Source organism: Dermacentor variabilis, chromosome 2 (assembly GCF_050947875.1).
Source record: "Dermacentor variabilis isolate Ectoservices chromosome 2, ASM5094787v1, whole genome shotgun sequence".
NCBI lineage: Eukaryota > Metazoa > Arthropoda > Arachnida > Ixodida > Ixodidae > Dermacentor > Dermacentor variabilis.
The window spans coordinates 270,920,143-270,935,646 of NC_134569.1; the positions used below are offsets into that span (position 1 = coordinate 270,920,143).

Genomic DNA, 15,504 nt, shown 5'->3' on the forward strand with positions numbered 1-15,504 from the left:
CTACAATCTTTATTTTTTTATCATTACTTAGCTATTATGAGATTTTGACTTATTCTACACTTTCCTATAAACTACCCAATTCTTGGCCAATCCCCCAGAGTGGGTACGTGCCACTAGGTCACAAGAATCTACATGTACATCTACGTCTGAGTGCGTAGGTTGACAAGCCGCTCCTCTTTACTGCTGAGCCCGCGTGTGAAGCTTCGAATACGTTAGTCCAGAGTAGATGCATACCTACAACTCAATGCGGTACTATTTTCTGTCACAGATGGAACAGTCATTATAGTCATATTTCAGGAATCTGACACTGACGCATCACCTGCCATGCCGGCAACACCTGCGGACCTCGGCGTCGCACCAATGGAGGAGCGATCCGGATCCCCCGAGGCAGAACTTTGGAGTGCTCGGAGGACCTGGTTCCTCATTTTAAAATACAAAGAGCTCAATCCCATTGTCGGAAAAAAAGGCGGCCTTAAGCAAGTTGCATTTACTTTCTCATTAACGTGTTAACAAAAAGTTAAATTTAAACTTTGTTTGCTTAGGCACTCGTGAGCATACTTCAGCAGCTTTTAGTGTGCTAGAATTGCCATTTTTTAATCCATTACTTTTTTTCACAGGACAAAAAAGGCCATGTGGCAAGCAATTGCTCTCATGATCACTACAGAATTCTCAGCTGTGATGACTGAGCTGCAGGTGCAAAATAAATGGAAGAGCCTTGAACGCACTTATAAGAAAACGAAAACAAAAAACAATTCATCCGGGCACTCGACGGCTTTGTGTGAATATGAAGAGTGAGTGCTGTCGACTATTGCATACAGTCTCGGGCTTTTGTATTTGCAACTAATTCTTTTCTTCTTTCATAGAGAGCTAAGTGACGTTCTTGAAAAAGAACACCCGCCGTGGTTGCTCAGTGGCTATGGTGTTGGGCTGCTGAGCACGAGGTCGCGGGATCGAATCTCGGCCACGGCGGCCGCATTTCGATGGGGGCGAAATGCGAAAACACTCGTGTGCTTAGATTTAGGTGCACATTAAAGAACCCCAGGTGGTCAAAATTTCCGAAGTCCTCCACTACGGCGTGCCTCATAATCAGAAAGTGGTTTCGGCACGTAAAACCCCAAATATTATTATTATTATTATTGAAAAAGAACATCACATCACACCTACAGTTCTGATGAAGCCTGGAGCAACAATTGAAAAAGACAGCAGGTGCAGTTGCCTCATTTTGACAGAAGTTTAGTTATCCCCCTCGATCCTGCACATTGTTTTCCAGCAAGTCTCCTGGCGCTGATGACGGCATTGACAACATGGAGCCAGAATTGTCAACGGGCAAACCCCTGCCAACCCCTGCATCAGCTGCAGCTGTGAATGCACGCCCAAAGGATGCCTTGCCAAGAAAAAAGGACAGCACATCAATGAATGCTCTTTTAAAAGAATTTAAGGAGGCAAAGGAAGAGCGGGCTGAACGCTTTGACAGAAAAATGGCCTTGTTAGAGCGGCTGGTTACAGCTGTTGAGAAGGTAGCCACAATGGCTTCTGAATTAAAATTTCAAAAAAACAAACTTATATTTATGTATACTTATGTGTGTGCGTATTGTGTATTATTACCAGACAACACAAGATAACCATACAAAGTAGCCTGTGACTTGCAGGCCTCAAACGTCTTGATTCTTCATCTTTCACAAACGTTGTCTCAGAAAGTATATTTGCAGCATTACACAGAGTCAAGCAAAACTTATCTGCATAAGTAATGCTAGTGGCACAAGGATATGCACTTCTGTGTTTTAGCACTGCTTTTCGGCAATTGCCTTTCGCAGGTACTCACTGTAGCCTGCCACACTGCGGTCAACAACATGGCCACTGTCCTCATTGTCTCCGACTTCCTCCAAATCCGGGAGTTCCTGCAGCTCTTCGAAGAAATCTCTCTCCTCATTGCTTAAGTTGTGCAGGACGCATGCGCCCATGATTATAAGGCAGCACTGCTTGATACTGGTTGTGTCCACCAAGTACAGCCTACGAAATCTCTGCTTAAGTATTCCAAATGTCACCTCAATAGCAACTTGCTGCTGGAAATGGCGCTTGTTATATTTCCTTTTCCAGGAGGGGAAGCTCCGCTGTGTATCTTTGTAAGGTGTCATAAGCCATGGTAGCAACGGATAGGCTGAATCCCCCAGCATGTAACTATTGCTGCATTTCGTTGCTGCAGCTTCAAAAAAGGGGCCTTTGCGGAGCACCCTGGTGTTGTGCTGGGAAATCCAATGAGCACATCTATGAACCTGTTCTCATGGTTGCATATGCCTTGCACAATCAAAGAAGGAAACATTTTTCGGTTGAAGTACGAGTGCAGGGATTCGGTAGAAGTGTTTATCTCTACATAGCTTCCGTCCATGCAGCCAATGGTGTTTCGTGGCTTCTTCCCAGCGCTCTTTATTAAGAAGCCACCCTTGCTACATTCTTGCTGTTGCTGGTCCGGCCACGCAATCACTTCTTCACTCATGCTATGTAAAAGGTTGAGCACCCTCTCAATGCATGCGTGCACAAATGACTCCATAACATCAAATCTGTCTGCAATTGAGTACATGCTGCACTGGCTCCAAAGATAGCTCAAAACGATGAGACATGTTTTTTCGGCACTTATTCGCGCACGCCCTCCACGAGCTTCTGGGAAGAACGGTGATGCTTGATAGTGGTCTGCAAGACAGTTAACGGTCTTGCGCGCCAGTCAGAACAGCCGCTTAAGCTCAAACTCAATATAGCTGCCAACGACGTCTTCATGGTATTGTGGAATATGATTTCGGTCTTTCCTCACCAGCTTTACGGCCAACATTGCGACCAAGTCATCGAACTCCTCATCACTGTCCGAGTCCACAAGGTCCATGGCTATTTCAACGACAGTTGAGAGTGTGGCACAGTTCATCGTTGTCATTCAGTGCAGCAGCGATGCTCACACACACACACACACACACATACAGACACAGCAGATCTGAACAATTTTTTTCTCTACAACCGCAAACAGCGCAATGCAAATAACACAAGTCACATAAAAATTCACCAGTGCATAAACAACGGGCGACACAACACAGAAGGCCTGCACAACACCTGCACCTTGGCATTTGTTTCTCTGGGCCGCTAGTGTTGCGCTGCAGCTGCACCACTGAACTGGTGCTGCGAAAGTGTGGAACTCGCTATGAACCACCGTGAACTGGGTTCAAGTAGTGCGGCCGAATCGAACAGACCCTTAATAGCGAACGTCGAAGCAGCTAGGTCTCGCGTTGTCGCGGTGGTGGCAACGGCTGGCAGCAGATTTATGTGTGAGAGCTCCGGTTCTAGGCGACGAGATAATCAAAATGGTGGTGATGGCTTTGATTAATGCCATTTCGGACCTTCGGTCACAGCGAAAAGTCCGGAAAATAGGATGGCAAAGGGTTCTTGCATCCAAGGTTTCAGACGTTCTTAGGTCCATTTGATTCGCCTGCACCACTGTGAAACAGTTCACGGCGGTTTGCGAGAAGTTCAGAAATTGTGCAGCTCAATTTCTGCGGTGCAGGCACAGAGCAGCACTCGAAATGAATGCCAAGGTGCAGATGCGATGCAGGCGTTATGTTATGTCAGACTAACGCGCACGGAATACGTATGTTTTAGAGGTCCTGCATTGCAGGTATGATCAGCTACTGGGGTACAAGGGTGGCGTAACACACCACCCTTGTGTAAACACATCAGACGTGCGTAAGTGAGGCTTTAACGGCGCTCGTGCCAGTGTTCTGCGTCGTCAGCAACGCTGCTGCTGCGCACCTGTATGCCTGCACCAAGTCGGCACCAACAGTGGAATGGGTGCAGCAAAATCATGAACCAGCCTTGTACCTTTCCAGCCCCTTTTGAAACGAACGGCGGAGTGCAGCACCCCATGAACTGGTTCAGGTGGTGCAGGCAAATCGAACGTAGCTCTTGTACATTGACTCTATAGGGTATGTGGTGGTGCCGCGAAGCTGTCCGCATTATCGGGTATGTCCAAAAAATCGGAAGTGCAGAAAATCGGCTGGTGCACATCGGTTTGTACACTGGAAACTCCTCCAGCCACAGCGTCAAAGACGATTTGTTACAATTCCTCTCTGTTACTCGGGCCAGCATTAGCATGACTTTCATTCCCTCTCAATAAAATTACAGTCAATTTTCCATGATAGAAACACAAATTCCCTGAATTTTCCCTGAGTATTTCCAGACTATTCAAAATCCCTGAGAATTCCCAATTTTCCCGGTTTGTGGATACCCTGAAGTCTATTTCATATTTCTTTCGGTAGCGCCATACTGAGCAATGCCAAAGTACTGCAGGCTCTAGCACCCAGTACAATTTTGTTTGGAGAAGGAGTTCTTGTTGAGCTATCAATATGGCTTTGGGTCCTCAATTCCCGAAATGCAATGTTTCCTCTATAATCCCAAATTAAGCAGTTATTTAAGATATCCTCTTTTAAAATAGCGCAGACTGAATGGAAGAGGGATCCAAGAGCGACATCGCTAGAATATGTTTAGCGATGCCCGCTGCAAGCACGAGCGCACCATACATGAAACGTTACGCTAAGGCGAGCAGTTTAGTGACCCCTAGCGAATAAATTTTTTAGCCTGTGGATTCGTGCAATTATTACGTAGGATGTTGATAAAGCTACACCCGACAAGTCTGCGGCACTACATATCTGGTACATCGGGTATGAGAACTTGAGCTGCTGGTTACCAGAGCATTCTTTACCATTTACGTCCAGTCAAGCTGGCCGAGAGAGGGGAGTCGTCAGACCTATATGACACCCCCTCAACTGGCACCTGGAGCCCATGCCTCTACCCCCCTTTACTACACCACTGTGTGCAATTCTCCTGAATGCGAGAAACATGCGACAAAAATTGTTTCCATTATGTTAACACATAAAATATCTTGATATCTTGAATGAGCCTTCGTTACAAAAGACTGAAGGTGGTGCATCATTGTCATTCTACCTGAGAGCTTGTTCTGTTGCCATAGTAATGAGGCTGGCTCTAATGGGAAGCAAACGCTGAGATAGCGGATTTCATTTCGTATCCAATTAAACCATGCAGATAAATTTCATACTCATTTTCTTGGAAGAAAATACCTAAATCATTCATGGTGAAGTACCAACTCCATTTGAATATCTGCCTAAGGCAGGCCAAAAATATGCATTTTCGACGGTACACTAGGTGTGTTTGATACATTCGCTCTACCCTAAGCATCACCAAGAAAGACACTGCCACTACTGAGGTCATCATTGGGGTCAGGTGCATCTGCACTGACATGTTCAACTTATCTGGGGAAATCCAATTTCAGGATCAAAATAGCCTAGAGTCAGAAATTGGTCAGGACTTAATTAGATAAAAAAGTGGATTAACTGAAGTCAAATTAATGGTGGCATTTCCTTTTCTTCCTTGTTCTTCGTGAACACACACACTTATATATATATATATATATATATATATATATATATATATATATATATATATATATATATATACATGTGCCTTGTGAAGGCGGATAAAACAGTTGCTAGCTTGCGCACTGTCAAGTGAATGTGATGGAGTTTGTCTCGTTAGAACTATGCAGCGCAACTGCTCGTCCATGATCAAGAACAAACTAGGCTACCTGCCTAAGGCAACACAAAGAACGAAACACAGTTAAATAGGCGTGTGAAAGGACAGGACAAGGAAAGAATCGTCCTTCCACGCACCGATTTAACCATGTTTCATCAAGCCAGCAGCCAACTAGCTCATCTAGTTCAGCACAATGCGTTGGCGGGCTAGTTGGTGCGAATCCATGAATACTTTGTTTAGCGCAAAACAACAGACACAAGAAAGACGACAGGACAAGGCGCTTTGTCCTGTCGTCTTTCTTGTGTCTGTTGTTTTGTGCTAAACAAGGTATTCACAGCTCATCTAGGTCTCTTAAACACAAAGTGTGCTCAGGATATGTGAAAAACCAAAGCCGAAGCTCGGTAAACTTGCATGGCAACGCCGTAGAACTCGTGGTGAGCCGTCGAGACCACCACATCAGCCTCGCGCAGCAGGGCCAGGTATTGGTCTCGGTCCGGCAGGGGGCCCCACTGCCGGATGCGGTCTCCCAGCTGCTCCCGGACTCCGACCAAGGATGCTGCAGGACACGGTAATGGAGAACGGCCTGGTGGGAAAGTTGATAGCACATGGTATTGTGCAAGGAAATACCAGTAAAAAGGAAAGAAACCACAATAAGGAACCCAGACAAAGGAAGGGCGCTGGAGTTTATACATCTTTACCAGGGCGCTTAAAATGAGAACCAAGCAGATTAAGGCAGACAGGACACAACTACAACCGAGTGTTCACTAGCAGCAACTCACAGTGTGCGTGCACCACTTACCTTACAGGTTAGGTAAGGTAAGGTGTTGCTAACAGCTCAAGTTCACCATTATGTAGTATTACTACTACAGAGGCACAGTTTGTGCACAGTCTTCTTGACGTAATAATTCTGCGGAAACCCTCAAGGTAGAGAGAAGTAACTAATGAAGGGAAAATGAGACATCCACCCAAACATAGCTAAGTGCTACAAAGGAAACCCATACGGGTTCCTCGAAAGAAAAGCTTCATAGTTGAAGAAAAATTCGTCCTGATCCAGGACTCGAACCCGGGACCACCGCCTTTTCGGGGCAGCCGCTCTACCATCTGAGCTAACCAGGCGGCTAGCAGATGGCAGGCGAAGTCAAATTTATCAACAACTCGAAGCAAAGGCAAGAATTTGACGTAATAATTCCGGGGAAAGATGCAAGGTGGAGAGAAGCAATTAATGAAGAGAAATGAAGCACCTTTGTAGCACTTAGCTACGGTTGGCTGGATGTCTCATTTTCCCTTCATTCATTACTTCTCTCCACCTTGCGGGTTTCTGCAGAATTATTACGTCCGGAACCTGTATGGTTTTCCTTTGTAGCACTTAGCTATGTTTGGGTGGATGTCTCATTCTCCCTTCATTAATTACTTCTCTCCACCTTGCAGCTTTCCGCAGAATTATTACGTTAAACTCTTGCCTTTGCTTCTGAGTTGTCGATAAATTCGATTTTGCCTGCCATCTGCTAGCTACCTGGTTAGCTCAGATAATAGAGCGGCTGCCCGAGAAAGGCGGTGGTCCCGGGTTTGAATTTTTCTTCAACTGTGAAGCTTTTCTTTCGAGGAACCCATATTGGTTTCCTTTGTAGCACTTAGCTACGTTTTGGTGGAAGTTTGGGTGGATGTCCATCCAGTCTTCGACGTCTTCGAACCCTGCGCCATGGAACGTCGTCGGAACTCGTGGGCTCTCCGTACCGGCTGAGGCAGGTTGAGTGGAAGCGCTGGTCATACCGGTTGGAGTGGTGGGAACCATAGCGTTGACAACTTCCAAGGCTAGTCCCCTAATCCTGCGGCTGGCCCGATGCAGGGCTAGTCCCCTAATCCTGCGGCTGACCCGACTGGCACTGGATTCATTGTGTGGATCTTTGGAGGGGTTTGCAACATCCGCGAGGGCTACCCAACAGCTCCACTAGTTTGTCATGAGGCTTCAGAAGTACTCTTGGTGTTTTAATAAACCGCAGAGCAGCTGGCTCTTGGAAAGCGCATCCATGGGGGTTGGTTCGCAAGGAGGGAGGGCGTGCAGTCTTCTTTGTTCTTTTGGGCTCGACCCACTCTTGCCCTCGACCTACTACCTACATGTGGCAATATTATAAACTCTGTTCTTAAACCCCTGCAAACTCTTTCACTATGCCAGATTTCGAGGCTCTCGGAGTATCATTAAACACGCTCATCTTGAGGTTTAGAACTTATTTTTGCACAGTAGGTTCTCAGCTAATGGCTACGGCCGTCCACAAATATTACATTACATACCCTCCTTGCAATCCTCATACATTTGAATTTACCAATATATTAGCTAGTCAAATTGTAACTCTAGTTAGCACTATGCCAGCCCAATTTTCAATCAATTGTGACAACACACCTTCTTTGGCGCTCGAGGAATGCATAAATATCCTTGGTGTACATTTAGAAAAAATATCTAGCTTGTCATTTCATACATCTACATACCCAAACCTTCTTAAGTTATCAAAGGTAATCCTGGGAAAACACATTGAAAGAGGGAGATGGAAATTCAAGACTATGAGCAAAACAATGACATTGGACTTTTCTTCAAGGCGGCATATGCTTTTCTCGGCACAGTATATATAGGTAGGGTTCTCAGAATCTGAGAGACCTCCAGCCTTTATGACAAAGTATTTTAATGCCCTCTCAAACATAAACATCCTACAAAAATACCACCCAATATTATCAAGTAACGAGCATATAAGAAAAGCGTTCCCAGCGGTACCAAGGGTGACCTATCGCCGCAACAGAAACATTAAAGACATGTTAGTGCATGAAAAAGTCAGCCAACATCATTTATCCATAATGAAAGCATGCTATCGCCCCAGGTGCAAAACCTGCAGGCACCTTCAAAGTGACATTAAAATTAAAACCGCCACGAAGTGAGAACTAGCTTTACTTGCACTGGTTCTGATGTGATTTATACATTTGAATGTTCCATCTGTAAGAAACAATATATTGATGAAACAAAATAATCAATGAATGTCAGGTTAAACAGACATTATGCGGACACAGCTAAAATGCTTCCCAAAGCCATCGCTGAGCATTTCAACCAACCAGGTCACAACTTTGAGGAACTTAAACTCTACATACTACCGTAAAATTTCCGTTCTGTGCAAGACAGAAAATACAGAGAATCTATCTCATCCATAAGTTCAAGACATTGCAACGAACAGGCATAAACGTTTCATAAAGAGCTTTAGAATCTATTTGCTATGCTAAATTTCAAGCTAAAGACAACAGCACTTGTTTCTCATTGGATTGCTTAGTATTTTGTTCTTTCTTTTTTTTTTCTTCCTTTCTTTTTTTCTTTTGCTACTCCATTTAGTAATTTTTTTTCTCCCACAAGCACCATTTTCTGACACTTCTTCTATGCTCTCTTTCAGAGAGACTATAGCTCACTGACCTCTAGCAGAGCAGATAATCCCCTTCCCCCATCAAAATCCATGCCCCTTCCATGAAAAAACACACGGCCGGCTGACACATGGCTAGCTGACATGTCAACTGGCTGACATACGATGCTTCCTCACAATCCTCCACCGATGTTGAATAGCACACCTTTCTTTTCAATTCTAAACTCTCGCGGCTAACACACCCTCAGTCGTTGTCGCACTCACCTGCCTTACCCCCTCTCCCCGTTAGAAGAACCCTACCTATATATACTGTGTCAAGGAAAGCACATGTTACATTGAAAAAGACAGGTCCACTTGCCGAAACGTTGGCTCCTACTTTTCTCGTGTTCTCGTTTTACCCATTGTCAAAGATAACTCCGATTCCCAAGGCTGGTGATAAAAACATTCCAGGAAACTACCGCCCTGTCTATATCCTAAGTACTATAAATATCATATTTGAAAAACTAATAGTCAAATGAATTATGTATTTTCTAGATCGTCAATGTATTCTTGCACCCAGTCAGCATGAGCTTAGAAAGGGTAGGTCAACTGAAACAACCATCTTGTCCTTATCTGAACTTGTTAACTTCCATTTAAACAACAATAAAGCGTAGTGTTGTTGAGCGAAAATATGGACAGGAAGAAACGGAGTAGATAGGATAGACGCTCACTTACGACTAAAGTAAGGTTTACCATGAAGCGGAGGGTCGCACATGCACATTCAGAAAGTTGATACAAAACTCAGGCATAATCACATGCAAACATTGTAAAGAATGCTACCGCCCAAGGAGATACCCAATTTCTTTATCCGTCAGGGCAATTGACAGGAGACACATGGCAGATTGTGCGTATATCTGGCCAGCTTCCATAATTTCTCTCGCCAGTCTGTCATTAAATTTGTTTAAAAAGGATGCATTTCTAAATACAGGAGTGCAACCGCAATCTATGATGTGTGCAGGTAGGTGCATAACAATCTCAACAGGCTTTAAAAACGCCAAAGGTTCCCTGAGTCGGCCGTTTATACATCAGCCCGTTCGGACAATGTAAACTTTACCGCAGCAGAGCGTAATCTGGTAAACGACCTCAGTGGCGTAAGTCACAAGGGGGTTTACGTGTCTCTTTTCACATGCATTTTTTGCACTTTTCTTTTCGCTCCTATTACGTATTAGAGAGCACAACCTCGCGAGCTTACAGGAGGCTGTGAAAACTACATCCATGTCATGCTTGCATCCTACTTTCTTTAGGTTGTGCGAAACTGCATGTATGTATGGCATCACTACAACCTTTTCTATGATCAAAAATAACGTACAGCGCAAAGGACAAGGACAGTGATAGACGACATACACAGCGCTGTGTATGTCGTCTATCACTGTCCTTGTCCTTTGCGCTGTATGTTATTTTTGATCATGACTTACCAACTAGCCCAAGCAAGCATTCTAATAACCTTTTCTAGTTTCTGCTTTTCCTGTGCTTGTGGCGGTTTGCCATTTTGAGCTTCTTTAAGAGTGAACCTCTCCTGGCCACCAAAGACTGGAAAGAAAACCCGTGCTTTCGAGACATGACACCTGTAAACTGCAGCTGTGCTCGACCTTGTGCATACAGGACTTTCTCAAAGCCAAATTTAGGCACGACAAAGCAATCCCTCATTTGACGAGCTTAGTGTGTGAGGAGTCATAAGGTATAAGGCTTTTCTTAGCGTGGTAAATATTGTTACGGGGATGTTGGGAGTATAGAAGATTATAGTTACAATATATATACAAAATAAGTCTGAGTAGTTAAGATGGCTGACCACCAACAACCCACAGTAGCCAGCATCTCACGATCTTCTTCTTCCTCTCCTCGTTCATCCTTCCGTAACAATATTCCCAACAAACATGGCCACGTTCCATTTAAAATACAAAGCAAGGTCTAAAAACTGCAACGTGCCATTGGCGGGAAGTTCAAGGGTAAAAGACAAAGAACATGGACAAAACGAGAAGAGAGGGGGTTAACCGAGGGTCCCGATTTTTATTAGTCATATCATGAGAAGCCAACAAACATTAACACCAAAGACAACATAGGGGAAATTACTTGTGCTTAATAAATTAAATAAAGAAACGATAAATTAATGGAAATTAAAGTGGATGAAAAAACAACTTGCCACAGGTGGGAACCGAACTCACAACCTTCGCATTTCGCGTGCGATGCTCTACCAACTGAGCTACCGCGGCGCTGTTTCCCCATCCAGCAGCATTGAATCCGGCAACATTGATACCTTCAGGTAGCATGCGTGGGTTTATTGACCAGTTGCCTTCACCCAAAAAGATCACATTTTCATGACACCTGCAGCGAAAAGGATGTTCCACATCCGCCATCAAGGTATGTGAGTGATGGTGCTGGCTAACACTCCCAGGGTTCTACTAGGACACATAAATACCCAAGAAAGTGGATGGGGAAACAGTGCCGCGGTAGCTCAATTGGTAGAGCATCGCATGCGAAATGCGAGGGTTGTGGGTTCAGTTCCCACCTGTGGCAAGTTGTTTTTTCTATTTCATTTATTAAGCACAAGTAATTTCCCCTATGTTGTCTTTGGTGTCAGTGTTTGTTGGCTTCTCATGAAAGAACATGAAAGTATTTTTAAAAAGATCTAACATGCTATTAGCTGCTGATAGGGGCTTTTGGTCACTCAGTACACTTAAGAAAACAAGAAAGTCATCAATGTATCTGTACACTTTAAAAACATGATTTTCTACAAGTTCAGGTTGCAACTGGCAGTCCAATATTGCTAAAAAAATCTCACAAACTAGAGGCACAACCCAAGAGCTGATGCACATGCCCCTCTTTTGCACATAGGTATTGTTGTCATAGCTTACAATCGTGGAGCGCAAATAACACTTCAACAACTCTAAAAAATTGTCCATATTGACTAATGAGGCGTCTTTATTAACAATGAGGAACTTTGCTACTCTGTGTCACACAATGAGTTGTTTTTAGCAGTCCATGATGCAATTGACTTTCATGGGAGAGTGCCCTTTCAGAACGCCTCCTTAGTCAATACGGACAATTCTTTAGGGTTTTACGGTTCTGCGCAGATACTGCAAGCTGACTCTACAGCTTTCCCAGAGACCTGTGCTTGTTGGGCTGGAAGAGCACATACAGAGCACCGGCTTCACTTCTGAGCAGCAGCTGCAACTAAAGAGGGCGCATTCTAAGTGTCTGCTATTTCTACTGTAGCTTCCACCTCTCGATTCGTGCTGTCATCGGTATGGCAGGCCTCCGTACTGAGGCCTGCATGAGGCTTCATTCTGCGTGCCGCTAACAGGTTACTGCGAAAATACTGCAAGCTGACTCTGCAGCTTTCCCATAGACCTGCACTTGTTGGACTGGAAGTGCACATACAAAGCCCCGGCTTCACTTCTGAGCAGCAGCTGTAACTAAAACGGGTGCATTCTAAGTGTCTGCTATTTCTACTGTAGCTTCCATCCTGTGATTCCTGCTGTCATCGGCATGGCAGGCCTCCCCACTGAGGCCTGCATGCAGCTTCATTCTGCGTGCCGCCTGCGGGTTGTGGGGCAGATACTGCAAGCTGAGTCCCGGAGACCTACGCTTGTTGGGCTGGAAGAGCACATACAGAGCACCGGCTTCACTTCTCAGCAGCTGCTGCAACTAAAAAGGGCGCATTCTAAGTGTCTCCTGTAGCTTCCATCTCGTGATTCCTGCTGTCATCAACACGGCAGGCCTTCGCACTGAGGCCTGCATGCGGCTTTATTCTGCATGCCGCCTAGAAGATTGCTGCGCAGATACTGCAAGCTGGCACAGCAGCTTTCCCGGAGACCTGCACTTGTTGGACTGGAAGGGCACATACAGAGCACCGGCTTCACTTCCAAGCAGCAGAAGCGGCAGCGGTTGTGGTCCAAGTGTGCGCTTGCTAAAGCATTCTTCCACGTTTCACAGAATTCTACGACCCTGAGCTATCATCTGCTGGCGAAGCTGTTTGCTGCTCCATACCGCAGATGGGTGTAATCGCTGCTCCTCCAGGTGTGCCCAAGTTCTGCTACGTGGCGACGGGATTGCATCCAGAGCACCTTCGCCAGACCATTTGTGGCCTTAAAAGCTTCCAGCGGATGGACGCCATGCATCAAAGCAGCAGCGGTTGTGGTCCAAGTGTGCGCTTGCTAAAGCATTCTTCCACGTTTCATAGGTTGGTACTTATTTCCCTTGGAGATAGCATAAGAGTTTGTGACCTCAACTGCTGCTGCTGCGCTGCATTGGCGTTTCGTACTCTATCGTTTTTCGAGTTGCTTTTCCATTACGCCTACCAATGCTGAGTTGGCCAAGTGACTCAATGATCTCGAGGCACAATTTCAAGATAGATTGCAAAAACTGGTAAAGAAACTTGTTTCCGACGTGAAAGGGTAGCTGCAGGAAGCTGGACTGGATAACAGCACCCTGCGTACCCAAGTTTCTGGCATGGATGGCAGTCTGACCATGCTAAATGAAATTGCTGAGAACACGCGAACCCAGCAATCTGAGCTGTCGGAATTAAACAAGGCTCAAAAATCAGAAAATGAAGCCCTTAAAGAAAGGCTAGCCGAGATGGAACACTATTCTAGAATCAACAATGTTGAGATCAAAGGAATGTCATCGGCACGGAAGGCCTCCGCACTGAGGCCTGCATGCGGCTTCATTCTGCGTGCTGCCTAGTGGGTTGTTGTGCAGATACTGCAAGCTGACTCTGCAGCTTTCCCGGAGAACTGCACTTGTTGGAATGGAAGGGTACACACAGAGGACCGGCTTCACTTCTGAGCAGCAGCTGCAACTAAAAAGGGCACATTCTAAGCATCTGCTATTTGTTAATGAAGCAGTTATTTAAGATATCCTTTTTAACTACCTGCCACATTTTGCACGCTACCAAGTTTCTAGTGGTAAGAAAGACACTTAACCTGATAGAATATCGAAAGAAGACGTCACAAAATTCACCTTCTTATAAAATTCTGTGCAGCTGTAACAACACACCGTATTTGCGACATGAAGTCACACAACAACAAAATGATAAGGAGACGGCTAGCTGGGACAAGGAGACAGTGTTTTTATTCAACACCTCAAAACTGATAAAAATAATACAAACAATACAAAACTGCTATATGGAAAACTGTATACATAATGACGACACAGCAACCATTCAGCGAATTTTTTAGCCCAGGCATTCGTGCTATCTTTACGTACGATGTTGATAAAGCTCTAAACGACAGTTCTGCAGCACTACACATCTGGTACATCGGTTACGAGCTCGGGCTGCTGGTTAGTGGAGCATTCTTTACCCTTTATACCCAGTCAAGCCGGCAGAAAGAGGGTGGTCTTCAGGCATATATGACACTCCCCAACTGGCACCCGGGGCCCACAGCCCGCGGCCCCCTGGCCCCGGCTGTTGCTACGCCACTGCCTGTAAGCCTAGGTGCTGGGCACCTATAGTCAGTGCAAGAGGTGTATCTGGCACTTGCCAGATAAAATCAGTGCAGTATAAAAATCAAGCAAAAGCATGCAACGCGCAAATGTCTGTAAACCAGTCTTTTTATTAACTAGTCACATTGAAATGACCAGTCGCCATGGGATTGACATGAATTTTCAAGCACAAGTGCTGCCAACGCAATTAGGTACTTTTTCTGGCAGACAAGTTGGTAGACAAGCACATCACTTGGTTTTACTTGGATCACTTGATCAACGGAACAAGATATCCCAGAGTCGGCGCAGAAGGCTGGCTGCTGATCCATGGCTGGCTTTATAAGCACTGGAATTCTGGTCTCCTGTGCAGTCCGGCAGCAGTGTACGAAGCGACTAAAAGAAAATCTGCAATCCTTTGCAGGTAAGCAAAACGTATCCCCGTGCTACTTTCCTTGCTTTCTCGCACTGTTGCCGGACAACTGACTTGAATTTACTTTGAAACTTGTTGCCTGAAATTCTTACCATGAGTAAGGGTGACAAGAAAGATGTCTCGCCACTAATCTCTAATTTTCAACGGGAAATACGTGCTGAGATAAGGTCGCTGAAAGAAAGCTTAAAATTCTGCAGCGATACATGTGATGATGTGAAAGAAATAGGAACCGACATTAAGGCACTCAGAGCCGAAATAGAAACACTAGCTTCCCAGAACGAAAAACTAAAGACCGAGAACCAACGGCTTGAAAAGAAAATTGAAGAACTTGAGCAATATCAAAGAAGTAACAATCTTGAAATAAAAGGTGCACCCGAGGAGCTTGACTCAACTGTCGTGGTTAAAAAGATAGGTGAGCTCATGGGCGAGCCAATCTCTGATACTGATATCGACATCTGCCACAAGGTATCCACGGCAAAAAAGAATGAAAGAAACATTGTTCTCCGGTTCATTTCACGCGCAAAACGTAATGCGTTACTCGCGAAACCACAGAAACAGAAGATGGTTTTGAGTGACCTAGGCCACGAGGGCACAGAAAGTGCTATCTATGTTAACGAGCACCTGACATGACAGAAC

At 45.1% G+C, this 15,504-nt stretch overlaps 1 protein-coding gene across 12 annotated transcripts in view; it reads right to left on the reverse strand.

Annotated features, from left to right (window-relative positions):
- Positions 1-15,504, reverse strand: part of LOC142573299 (tRNA-queuosine alpha-mannosyltransferase) — a 308,316-nt gene that overhangs the window by 174,396 nt on the left and 118,416 nt on the right. For 11 of the 12 annotated variants that reach the window (XM_075682952.1, XM_075682956.1, XM_075682953.1 and 8 more), the window contains one exon: positions 5,998-6,169. In XM_075682952.1, the coding sequence (XP_075539067.1) occupies positions 5,998-6,169 (172 nt within the window). The remainder of the gene's footprint in view (positions 1-5,997; positions 6,170-15,504) is intronic. The other variant, XM_075682946.1, reaches the window with a different exon arrangement.